The following is a 13,623-nucleotide window of genomic DNA, read 5'->3' on the forward strand; positions in this document are numbered from 1 at the left end:
TGCTATTGGTACTATTATTATTATTATTGCACTTAAAGAAAGTTTTCTTGTTAGCCCTAATGTCCTGACCACATCCCACTTTCTAGAGTGACTATTCTGTTTTGCTGTTATTTTTCTGTATTCATCCTTAACAATCTAATCTAGTTTTCACCTTTTGTACAATTCTGTCTCAAGTAGCAGCTCATTGCAAATTCATTACTTAATTAAAATTATCTTTGATCATACTTACTATTTTTCTTTTTCACTAGAAATTTTTACTTGTATTCTTAGTATTGATCATTCAATCTTTACTAGTTCTCTTAAACCTTTTCTCTCTTACCACTGCTTGCCATAACAGCACATTTATTGATTCTGTGGGTTAATTAAAATCTCAGCCTTTATAAACAGTTTTTGTTAATTTTTGTTGCTCTTCTTTCTTGCTGTTGTAAGCATCACTAATTTCACCCAAGCTGTCTTCCACCTTCCTACATGTTTCGCACTATCTGCATAGTTCCTTGCTCTGGGTGCACTGTTAGATCATCTAATAAATTGTCATCTTCTTGAACTTTCCTGTAGACTACAGTGTTGACATGTTGAAGCATTTAGTATGGGCTCTGGGAAATTAAGCCAACAGGTCATACTAACAATGAAATCACAACCACTTCTTATATGGTTCATATATTGCTATGAGCTGATGGCTGTCATTGGTTTATTTGATATATGGATACACAAAGCAATTAGTGCACATGCATTTTTAAGTGAAAAGGATCCGTAGTCTGTAGTAAAACAGTGGGGTAGTTGTTTTATGTGTATATATGTGTGTTTATGAGTATAGTTTGAGAAGTTAAGACATGAGACAGTAGAGCTGCTGGATATGAAGCTGCCTTCTGCTCAGAATTTACTGCTAGTCTAGCAGGACTCCTGGGACAGAATGAGCCAGAGTTCTTTACTAGTTCTTGTTTCAGTTTGGTTTTATTCCTTAATTTTCTTTTATTGTGTTCCAAATAAAATGCATCATCAGAGGAACCTTTGTGTAAACCAAACAGAATTTTTCTCTTTATTTCAAGGCTTGCAGTTCACAGAGACTTGCACCCAGTAAATTCTTCACCATTAACTTTGATATCCAAAACCTGTAATTTTTCTTCTCTTGTAGAATCAAGTGAACATGAAGAGAAGAGTACAGCAGTCTCGGGTGAGGCATCTACTGCCCAGCCTTGTCCTGCACCAGGATATGGTCAGCCTGAAGAAGCAAAGGAGGACATGGATGTAACAAAACAGACTAAACCTGAAGAGAATGATGACTTGGGCCCACTGCCTGATAACTGGGAAATGGCTTATACAGAAAAGGGGGAAGTCTACTTTATTGAGTAAGTCTTATTTCTTCTATTTTTAATAGCTGTATTGTATTTAACTGGGTGGGAAAAGGGTTTGTGTGGTGAAGTGGAGCATTGCTCTCCTCCTCATTAAAACAGCAGGAATGTTCTGGCTGTCAGGGCTCCTGAGGACTGGTGGCAATGCCTGTATTAGTGATTTAGCTGGAAGCCTGCTGGGTTTTAGGATAGGTAACTGGTCTGTTTCCTTTGATGGTAGGAATTAAAGCTTTTGTTTCTTCTGTTAAAAGCAAGGCCTTTCTGCTCTTCTGGTGCTTTCTGCTGGGAAAGTAACACAATCACTGATTTTGTCCTTCCTTATGTGGACAGAGGTGGAGAGCATGAAACTTTTTTCCAGTTAAAGGAAAGGAAAATGAGTGGACTAAAAGCTAGCTAATGAGCAGTAGAGGGAGACCATGGTGTATATAGACATAATAAAATAAACTACTATAAGGATAATTAGTTATGTGTAGAAACTTTTCCCTGTTGATAGACTATACCTACCTGTTACTAATTAGTAAACTCATTAAAGTAAAGGGTATGAAAGTTCTTTATGCTCTATGGGCTCTCATTGAGCTATTAGAGAGCTTTCAAAGGAGGGCCACTAGAATGGTGAGGGGTCTGGAGGGGAAGCCTTGTGAGTTGCAGCTGAGATCACTTGGTTTGCTCAGCCTGGGGAAAAGGACACTTGGGGGGAGAACCCATTGCAGTCTGCAGCTTCCCTAAGGGGGAGAGGAGGCACAGACAGTGAGTGGTTTCACTCTTGTAACCAGGGACTCAAGGAAATGGCCTAAAGCTGAGTCAGGGATGTTTAGATTGGATATCAGGAAAAGGTTTTTCACCACAGAGGGTGGTTGGGCACTGGAACAGGCTCCCAGGAAAGTGCCCACAGCACCAGGCCTGACAGAATTAAGAGGGTTTGGACAATGCTCTTGGGGATGTGGTGTGATTGGAGTGTCCTGCACAGGGGCAGGAGTTGGACTTGATGGTCTTGATGGATTCCTTCCAACTCAGTACATTCTATGATTCTATGATTATTGTACGTTACCAGGATAAAAATACAGCAAGTTTCTGGGTTGGTATATCACTGTGCTCCTCAAAAGAAAAAAGAAAATGGAAAAAACCAACATTTTTATCAGTAGAACTCTACTACAGAGGTAGAAGGAGCATTTATGTTTGCTTTAAGGCACTGCCTCATTTTGGAGCATTATTTGTTATTCTGATTATTAGTAGGTAAAAATAACATTTGGTGGTGTCAATTATGTTTTAAATCCTGTATTTAATTTAAAATGTTGTGACTATCACATGAAGTGTAAACAAATGTTAAGAATAAAGTTTGTGCATGTGACTTTTTAATGAATACTGGCATGACGAACTATAGCTTCTGGCATATACAAGGCTGAAAATAGCAGTAACTATTAAAACATAAGTGTGTTTGCTGAAAAGGGCAAAAATGTGCTTATTCTAGAAAAAGAATAATTATAATTTGTCCAAGCAAGCAGAGAAGAGCTAGGATGACCTCAGGGCTAGTTGAAACACTTGTTTCCTTCTTACCTTACTACCAAATTTAATTTTTCCACACATATTGAATGTTCTGACAGAAAGCAGACTGAATTATATGGCACTTTTATTTTACTTGTAACAAAAATCTGTGGTGCATTTGGGGGACAGGGGAAGGGATGATGGGTAGATCACTAACACACAAACTGTGAGAGTAGTAAATACGCAGGAGGTAATTTAATAGAAAATAAATATATATTTTGTAACAAATGCAGTGAATGCAAATAGCCCTGATGCTCTACAGAGCAGCCATTGCACTCCTCAAATTCCTTTAATGTTGCATCTTGCTTCCTTTCCTTGAAATGCTCTGGTTTACACTGCAGTTCTGACAATGCTCATCATTCACTTCCACTAAATGAATGTTATGTAAAGCACAGAAATCAATCAGAGGTGCAGACTGGATAGAAGGTCTGTTGTAAGGGCTTCTTGCTTTTGGGATTATAATCTTGAACCATTTATTTGCAAAAAAGTGCGATTACACATCTGTAAAAATACTAGATTATTTACTAGAATCCTAGCAAAAGGAACAACTCTCTGATCATTTGAGCTTTCACATTGCACAGTCTTTGCAGGGTTAAGTAGGAATGTAATGCTGTGGGGATGCTGTTAAATTGCCTCTTTGTTTACAAGTCACTTTGGTTAATGGCATGAAGAGACTCCATTTGCTCTCACAAAAAAAGGGAAAGATAAAAAGACAACAAAAACCTATTTGTCTAACAACATCTCCCTGAACAGTAGTAAAGATTGTACTAGATTATTAAATAATAGATGAAAAACAAACATTTTTAAAGTGTACATCACAATGAGTGGGGGAAAAAAAGCCACACTAGGCAGCATCTTTTATTGCTTTATTTGGGGCTCATGTGAATTGTGCCTTTAAACGCTAAAACCTTCCAGCAGTAAAGGATCTCAAGTTCCAGGCTGTCACAGGTATACCCAAAGGTCCTAGATTTCATGGCAGCAGTTGCATTCATTCACCTCAAACTAACCTCTAAAATTCAGATGTGACCTCACTTATCAAAACCACCATCAGAATAGTGTGGCAGATTTACAGTGAGAGAGGAAGTGACTTCATAAGGGGAAAGATAATTGTCTATAGACAGGATTATTTATTTGTTAATCATTAATGGTTCAGTTAACTTTTTGTAAAGCACAGTGGAAGGAACTTCCTCTGCCTCAAGGACTACAAAGACAAAAAAAGCATATCATCTACCAGATTCACTGAATGATTCAGAGGATGGTTGTGTTTTAGAGCATGTCTTGCTCTGTTTCTTCCTTTCATTCCCTTTTTGACATAGGTGCATGACCTTATGTTTACCTATTTTAGCGTTCACAGACAGAACATGAGCATCTCTTCTTGCAACATAATACTTACCAGTGTTTTTCAGGAAGAGCTACATTTCTTGGGCTGTTTCCAGCCTCCCTTACATATGAATCTGAATTTTCAAATACAGGCACACACTACACAAATAGGACTCCATCTCTTACATTTGGTTTCACTCAGAACATATGCTAATGAGAACATGCAATAATTAAAAGACTCTATATAAATTGGAATGCCATCAAAAAACACTCCAGTTTTGCTCCTTCTTTCACGCTTTAAATATGGCTGATAAATGCGGTGTATTTTGGCATGCTTAAATAAATCATAGTTGTCACTGATTTTTAGCTTTTCCCTTTCCCAGGGCTAAGGAGAGGCTGTGATTCCCCATAGCCTTCAGACCTTGCCTTGCCAACAGCTATCAATCCACACACTAGGGACCCAGATTTGTGTTGTCCTCCCAAAGTCAGCAGGTCTGGCTGTCAGATCCCAAGCAATCAGTGTTTGCTGTGTTGGTCCAGTGCAATGCCAAAGCAAACGAGAAAGGACCAGGATTCCAGGTGCACGTGCTATCATGTGCAGTCAGCCTGAAATGTGGCCCTCACCCAACTGTGTTGTTCCAACCCACACATTATTACATCACAGACTGTCCTGTGCAGTTGGCTACGCAATTTAATGCTCTTTTATAAAAGTCAGAATTGGCTTTCTCTCTCTCCAGCCTTCTCTCCACACATAAGCAGCATAACTCTGAAAGGGCTGAAGGGACAGTAGGACATGAAACCTAAAGCTATTTGATTCCATACTGTTCAAAAGCATATATAGTTTCCTTTGTTTACACTACATTCATTGTTTTCTTAGTGGAGAAAAGTCTAGAATGAATGCAAACCACAATAGAGCATCTTTAAAGGATTATCTTTTTTTACTTGTGTTGATGAATTTTAGGAGAATGTGGCCACACAAGGTTTAACAAACCACTTTCCAGTACATCTTGCAGACATTCAGTCTCTTACTACTTCAACACCTACTTCTTAAAACAGTATAGTCAGCACTGCTTTTTGGGCCTGTTGCAGTATCATTTCTAGTTGCTAAAGATTTTTTCTTTTATGAAAGTATCATAAAAGACTGAAAAACAGCTATAAAATAGTCCTTTTCCAGGGACTCTCCTTTTCACTGTAAAAAACAGCCATTAAGTTTTTTAATACAGCTGGTGCAATTTCAGGTGATATCTGAAGAGTACAGCTACCAGAATATTGCTATGGACTTCACTGGGATCAGTTTTTCTTCATAGTAGTTTTTAAGGCAGGAAGGTTTTTTGACTGCAGGAATAACATTTATCCCAGCATCTTGTTTACCTGAAGAACCATGATATATTTAGCTGTTCCTGATTGCTCCATCACTTCCCCATCACAAAGCAGGATATTTTAGTTAAGCCTGGATACACCATTATTATATTTTATACTATAAGATACTAAAAGTACTGGGTAGAAGTTTACCCTTCTACCTGCTCAAGATTACTTTCATATCCTGTAGGAACTACAGGAACTTTTATGGATTAGTTCAGCACTTCTGTGAGTATGTTACATCAGAGTATCAGCCTATAATACTGAATTGTTTTGGTTGTCTGGATATTTCTGCTACTTGAATTAAGTAGCAATTAGGATGAAGGATTTTTTTTTTTTCACATACTGTTATAATATTCACTTCTGATGGGATTTTTCTTTTGGAAACAAGCCATCTTGTATCAGTAAGATACATTGTATAGACAATTCTGATCCATCAGGGGTCTTGTAAATATCATTATAATTGGTTTTCTTTGTTTATATGTTGGATTGGATCTGTCAGTTTTGGTCAGCATAAAGAATCAGATTTCTAATGCACTTTGGACTTCACCATGACATACAGCAGGACAGGCAGCTGAAAGAGGCCAAAAGGGATCTTTTCTCCTGAGACCACTTCCTTGCCTCATGACAAGTTAATTAGGAACATGAAGATGGTAGAACTGGAAAGAATTTGTGGAATGATGAATTTTTTTTTTTCTCTTGTCTATTGATGTTATAAAGACATTATCAGTCTGTTCTAGTGGTGTGCTGTCCCTTGCTCTCACTTGCTGTTTTTATCAGCGCTGACATCCAGGTCAAACTGCCAGCTTAACTCCTCTTGTCTTTCCTCACTTTCTTATTTCTAGTCTTTCCCCCAAAGGTCTCTGCTGCTGTGCTCTGCAGAATTAATCTTCCAGCACATTTCCTCTGATATTTGTAGTGTTGTTATAACTTTTCTCCTTTGTATTTATTGAACTGGAAGAATCAGCTCACCTGGCTTGCCATATAGCATTAGATATCTAACATAAACCAGTTGCCAAGACTCCTTCTGTGGTCAATGGAGAGAGATAATTATCTCCAGAGGCTGATTCGTCCTGTCCATATATAAGGGCAGAATTAATTTGCCAAAATACAGCTGCTTCTACCAGTAAATATGTCTCCAGATATCCAAAACTATGTTTGCAGTAGCATCTAATTTGTGTCAGGAGTACACTTTTGAAGGAAATCTTCTGGCTTTCTTCACACACTGTGATTTGGCTCACGTTTCAGTGTGGCCACAAAACAGAAAAGTTGAACTCTGGGAGTGCACTTAGTTTTCTACAACCTCTGGACCCTGAACTCCATCCATGAGACCAGATTTGGGTTAAAACCAACCTGAGCTCCTTCTGATCTAAACCATTTCCATATCTAAATTAGCAATATCAGAAGATGCAGAGTGAAACTCTTGGTGCTGATGACCCAGCAGCCACAGCTTCCAGATCTCTTCAGATGCCATGGGCTGCCTGCCTGTGAATGTAGCACAGTAGGTGAGCTCCTGCTGTGCATCTTTTGGTTTAAATTCAAGTGAAAAGCTTAGAGTGGAGAGCACTTAATGTGAAAAAGAAGATAACTGAGAGAGAGATTCATTTGCAAAGTGACCTCCTGATCTAAGCCAAAGCACCACTGTAGAGGCACAGTAACAGCCCAAGACATCTCCATTATCCTGATAGAAATGACACAGAGCTTGTCAAAACCAGGACCCTTCTGGAGTGACAGCCAGAGACCGTTGAGGAGATGATATGACCAGTATTATGTCACTTAAGAGCATATGCTCCGGTGGTTCTGCTGGATGATAGGTAAGATAAAATATTATCTATAGGTGTCTCTCCCGTGAAGAGAGACAAATCCTACACAATTAGCCATGTAATTTTTGTAGTCACATGAGATGAAGCCCATTCTTTGTCAGAAATTAAACTGCCTCAGTCAAAGAGAATTACTTCAACAGCAGAAATTACCATAGGAGACTTTAGGCACTTATATATTCCCCAAAAAGTCATGCATAAGCATCTTCTGCTCCTGTGAATGCCTAGAGGCAGTGCCACTGTCTCTAGGCTGAGTGCATAAGTGTTTCTCTACTGCCCAAGGCCATGTAAGATTCAGAGGATAGGAACTCCCCAACCTGGGTCTCTTAAGGACCATGACCTCTGAGCACATGGTGAAATGCAAGGCAAGCTGGCAGTCACAGCTGCTGCCATGCAACCACTGCCAGAGGAAAATTTCCTTTTGTATCTGTTCCTACGTGTGTGCAAGGAGTTTAGGGAGCACCCCACAATGGATGGGTTGCAAAATTGCTGGTTTAATGCTCTGTTTTCCTACCCATGAACCTCCACACACAAATTACTTGAGGATCATTATTGTGCCACTTGAAAATCTCTGCAGATAAGCAATGCTGCAGCATAAAGAAAAAGGAGGGAGGAGTTAGCATTGCTGAAGTTAGGGCATTAAGAGATCATTGTGGCTTTCTTCTTGTCTGCTCCCCTTTGCTCAAGTTGTTAGATGGAGGACCAGCTTAAATGTATAATGTGTTCACAATAAAACCCCTACAAACCCAAATGTGCTCCCCCAAACACACTGAAACAATGCCCATCTGGAAATGCTTTCACAATAACATGCAAGTTACATACCTTGCAAGATGCACAATTTAGACTGGGTCTGCAATGCTTTTAAAAGACATTAAGGCTATTCCTGTCAGAAAGTACTTTCTGTATTTCCTTCAAAAACATTTCAAGAGATTGCCCACAGGCTTTGTTAGTACAAGAAACTTTATCTGCCAAAGTGCTTTAAACTGACAGTTTGTTAACACGAATCCATTATATTCAAATCTTAAGTACAATAATATACTGTCTAACAAATAATTATAATGAAAAGATAACACTTGGTTAGATAAGAAAAACCACACTCTTAGTGTTTACTACTTCCTAAAGGTATTGAGTAGTATCCAGTGAGGTTCCCAGAAGCCTCTGGCCTGGTACCCAGCTCTAGAGCTATTAACAGGGAACAGAGTCATTTCAACAGTCTCTGTGAAGTCTTAAAAGAAGAGCTACAAAGGAAATCTGGAGAAGAGCATGACGTTGAGTCAAGGCTTCTGGGAAGTATTCTGTGCTTTCTTTCACTCTTTGTTTCACTCTTCACCCAGCTGAAGAACATTTTTGTTCCACAAATATTTAAAATTGTGCGCAACTAATACCAGATGACTGATTATAATAAACTGTTTCTGCTAGGTGCAAATATTTGGCAAAGAGAGAGGATTTAAGTTAGTTCAGCAATAATTATTGTATTGATTTTTGGCTAAAATATTATGCTCCACTGCTTTACTGAATGGCCTTAAAAAAAAAAAACAAACAGTTGCAGTACACTTCAGGCCTATATGCAGTTTCTATTTTGTACATAGGTAACAAATTTGGGAGAATTTTGGTGAAGTTATGCTCTTTCCATGCTCCACCTGCTTGACTCAAGACCAAAGGGATCCTTTGTTAAGGAAAGTTTGCTTCCAGAATTTCAAAAATTAGGATTTTACTGTTGATTTTTAGAGAAATTTTAATACATGCATTGTTGATTTGCCAACAGTTATCTCAGTAGTCCTAACTAGTAATCAAAATCATTGAAATTATGGGCTTTCTAGACATGTTTTTAATGATAAGGTATAGTTATTGCCAAGTAATGAAGCATTGGTCAGTGTAAAACGTTGCTGGAGCCACAGCTGAATTTCTCACAGGATGCTTTTGTTGCATCATTTCACTCTCATTCCATCACTGACAACTCCAAATGCCTGTTTGAGACAACTGCTGCTGTAATTCATCTGCTGTTCATTCATAACTAATCTGTAAATCCCCAGCCCCTTTTCCTTCTGCTCTGTCTGTAATATTTCCCGAGTGGACACACATGATTATACCTAGTGGTGAGGTAGGCTGGTTGTGCCCCACAAGGTTTTTTAGTGTTTAAGAATTCAGTATGCACAGCCTGTGCAGCAGATATGTGTTCATGTTACTCTTGCCATTAGTGTTAATTTGACCAATTTATTGTTCATCCAGTCTCTTCTCCCATAGTGGAAGATTTCCTATCAAGGCTTCCTTTAAATTCTATTAAAAGCAGGAGATAAAGGTTGTCCCCCTTTAGCTTTTACACATTCTAGTCCTTTGCAGAGCTGAAGAGGGCACAGCTGACCCAGGTGAGACTGGAGGAATACCCTGCCAAGTAAACCTGCTCTGCAGGACAGAAGTAGACAGTGCATAAAACCCACAATGCTGTACTCCAGGGCTCCTCATCTCCCCCTTTTACTGAGAGCAACGTGGCAGTTGTCATGTCTCTCCTCCTTGAAGGAGTGTCTGTGTGTTGTGTACCTGGTTGCTAAGATAATCCAAGCAAACACTGGGAAGAGCATAGGAGGACATTGCTGGTACTGTAGAGGTGTTGGAAGTCGGGAGGATTGATTCTGCCTCCTTTCTGCCTCCTTTCAAGTCCTGCCTTCAGAGCAGGAAAGGAGTTTTTACCCACTAGAGCACTTGTCTAGAAGCCTTTGAAGTCCCATTGCTGGAGTTGTTTAGTCCCACTGCATTGTATGTTTAGTAGAGATTATAAAGTGGAGAGGCAGGGCAAGAGAAAAAGCACAGCAAGGAAAAGAGGGATGAATTTCAAATGGTTCTTTGCTCCTGCAATTATTTGTTATAGACAAAAGTTCTTGTGGATGGTTTTGCTTTTACTAAGTAGCTGAACAGGTTTGATAGATATCACCTAGAAGAGGATATTGAGTGCTCTAAGAGCTGATCTAAATGAAATATCATCTCCATTCTGTGAAATTTCACTGCAGACTGAAGGATCACTCTTCTCTTGGAAGAGCTGTTGATTTTTTAGTTTGTTTTACTAGAAGAACTGGGACATCAGTTCTTCTGGGTTTGTGGAAGCCACATTTATGGTAAAGGGAAGAGTAACTGCTTGCTGTTCTTAGTTTCAACTAAAGCTTTGAAGGTTGTAATTCAACTAATTCGCGTTTTTAAATACTGATATTGAATTGGGCTTGTTTCCAGCGTGGCACCTGCTTTTGCAGATACTTGAAAACGCTTTCTAAAAATATTAGAGGGGTGCTTCCAGGGCTGGTGAACTGGCCTAGTCTGATGGGTGGGCATTGGCCAGTTGACTTGCAACAGAGCTGGCTTTTAGTACTGCTGCTGTCACCGGCTTGTTTGGTGGCTCTAGGCAGCAATTTCATCACTTTGTGACTCCATTTTCTTGCCTCTAAACCAGGGGTGGTTATTTTTATTTCCTTTGTAAAATGCTTTGAGATTTGGTCTCTACCACAGCAAACATTGCTAGTATTAATCATATATATTGCTCTTTTAGAGTCATAGGAAACTGTCTGTGATGCTAATTTAGCCCCTGCAGTCAGTGGGGGTCCCTAAAATAATTCAGAATTAAGATCTGGGAGAGAGTGCCTGTTGTCCAGACATGCCCACACTCCAGAGATGGAACTGCAGCTCCCACAGGAATGTCCAAGCTCACTCTGAGCTCTGGCTCTGCTAACAGGGTATCCCTGGTGGTGAGGAGCTCAAGATGTGCTGCTGGATGCACCCAGGGAGCTCAGTGGATGGATGCTGGGGTGATGAGCCCACGCTGAGCTCCGTCCTGCAGCACTGACACTGCTGGAGCATCTCCCCCAGTGAATTTAAAGCTAGCTCATCTCCCCCAGTGAATTTAAAGCTAGCTCAATATGTCTGCACAAGCTGTGGTGGGGCTGTGTCTGCAGCATTAAAATGCACCCTACAGGAGACCACAGGCAGCCAGAGCTTCTGGGAAAGTGTCTTAGTTACACTTGCAATCAAGTACAGACAGCTGGCATCATTCCAAATTCACCTTACCTTTGGCTCATCATTCTCCATATCTGCAAATATAGCTCAGCTCTCAAAGGGAAGGGTTTGTTTATCATCTTCACCTGTCAGGAATGGTGTTCTAGACTAGATAATGCTTTTAGGAAAAAATAATTTAAATGCCTCAATTTTCATTTTAGTTGCCATTTCATCCATACATAACTCTGCTCTATCTTCTTTCCCATTCAAAATGTGGAGGAAGATTTAACATGGTGACAGTTATGCTGAGAAGTAGGCACTGTCACTGTTTTGGGAGAGAAAGAGACAGAAATTGAGGCAGTGGAAAATGTATCTGCAATGGAGGACAAAGTGGGAGAAGGAAGTGTTTCTATTTATTTATTTTTCCCTAGGGGAACCAGTGGTGTTGGGATCACATGGACTGTATCAGTAGCTAACAAAGTCACAAACAATTACATCCTAATCCATTTTTTTGCCAGGTCCCCTGTTTTTGTACACCTTATGCCAATTTTTATAAGAGAAATCATAAGCACACTTTAAAATGACACAGCAAATTAATAATAAAATAATTCGGTATTTTATGGAATGAGCTTCCTCCTAGGATGTCTCAGATAAATAAAACATGGTTTAGAAGTGTCTCTAAATGGTATTGTAGGAAAGGCATCTCAAAAAATCAAGGAGTAATGATCACATCATTTTTTTATAATCTTCTTAATATATTTACAATATTTGTCTCCAAATTTAACTGCTTATGGGTAAAGTATACATAGAAAGGATCTGGCTTTTAAGTCTCATTAGCTGTGCTAAGTGTCAATTCATTTGGCAAAATAATCTCCCAAAAAACAATTTTTGCCAGTTCAGTGCTCTTTGATAGCTGATTTCTCAAAGATCTATTCTGAGTATAGAAAGGAGCCACATGATTCATTCAGCTTGTGCATATCTATTTTATCTCTATAGAAGGATTATATATGGAGAGATAAAGGTTTGTTAAACAAAGTATCATTAATCACCCTGTCCGGAAATATAGACTTTGCAGGAGCATGCTGTAATTTGCATCACTTTTGCTATGCCTTGTCACTGCTGCTGGAGAGAAATAACAAACCTGTATTTATGAAAAGGACAGGTTTAAGATGAAAATAATTCTATCCGAAAACTGTGAGAATGGTACAGAATCCTGTCGCCTGCACTCGATCAACGGGAGAACACTGTATTTGTAATAAATTCCTTTTGCTCTGGATGAGTTCTGCATTTTCAATGAGGTTAACTTGGCAACATTCTAGTTGATTTTAATAAAAATAGCTGCTTTGAGGACAGGGAGCTGAGGTTGCCAAATTTACAACTGCCTTGCACAATTACTCTTACACCTCCTTCAGGGCTACTTAGAACCAGTAAGCAAATTAAGTGTATCGATTGCAATTTTGTTGGACTAACCCTTTTTTCTTAAGGAATAAACTTGATTCCTTTCAGTATGTGTCTGCTCAGAGTGATCTCTTTTCTTTTCAGCCATAACACAAAGACAACATCATGGCTGGATCCACGACTTGCGAAAAAGGCTAAACCTCCAGAAGAGTGCAAAGAAAATGGTAGGTGATTAAGTTTTCCTTGCTGCTCAGAGGGGATTTTCCTTTGTGTGTGTGTGTCTCTTTCAGTTCTTACAAAAATCAGGCATTTGGGGGAATGATGAAAGGTGTTTAATTGCTGCTTTGGTTAGAAGCCATAAGTGATACCAGTTCTCAGTGTGCCATGTGTTTCTGCTTTTTATTCCCCTTTCTGATGCTATCCAAAGCTGAGGATCACAAGTGTGTTTTCTGCCTGTTGTGTGTGTGACTCCGGGACTGACCCTCTCCCTCATCTCCTACAGAGAACTTTGGTCTGCAGAACAGAATCCTTTTCAGATTCTGAGCTTTTAATCTACAGGCGATTCAATGCATAAGGGAAACTAGCAGCACCGTGGGAATATGAATATTGTTTGATTTGTATTTAAAGGTACAGTGCTATGCTATTTAATAGCCAATTTAAACAAAATAGTGTCTGATAAAACAGGGTGTGGGAGGGAGAAAAGACATCAGTGTCTGTCAGAGTTCAAGGCTGGATTTTGGGGGGGTACTACGTTGCTAATGCCTTAAAATTTAAAGCATACATACTGCTGAGGATGCTTAAAGGAGCTGTAGCTGTTTTGCAGGAGAGATTATTATATTGAAATAATGCAAATCATA

At 39.3% G+C, this 13,623-nt stretch overlaps 1 protein-coding gene across 3 annotated transcripts in view; it reads left to right on the forward strand.

Moving 5' to 3' along the window:
• Nucleotides 1-13,623, forward strand: part of MAGI2 (membrane associated guanylate kinase, WW and PDZ domain containing 2) — a gene marked incomplete at both ends in the record, with an annotated part of 698,114 nt that overhangs the window by 463,795 nt on the left and 220,696 nt on the right. For all 3 annotated transcript variants that reach the window (XM_084205311.1, XM_084205312.1, XM_084205313.1), the window contains 2 exons: nt 1,133-1,346; nt 12,911-12,990. In XM_084205311.1, the coding sequence (XP_084061437.1) occupies nt 1,133-1,346; nt 12,911-12,990 (294 nt within the window). The remainder of the gene's footprint in view (nt 1-1,132; nt 1,347-12,910; nt 12,991-13,623) is intronic.

Source organism: Fringilla coelebs (assembly GCF_963513975.1).
Source record: "Fringilla coelebs genome assembly, chromosome: 5".
In the NCBI taxonomy this organism is placed as follows: Eukaryota; Metazoa; Chordata; class Aves; order Passeriformes; family Fringillidae; genus Fringilla; species Fringilla coelebs.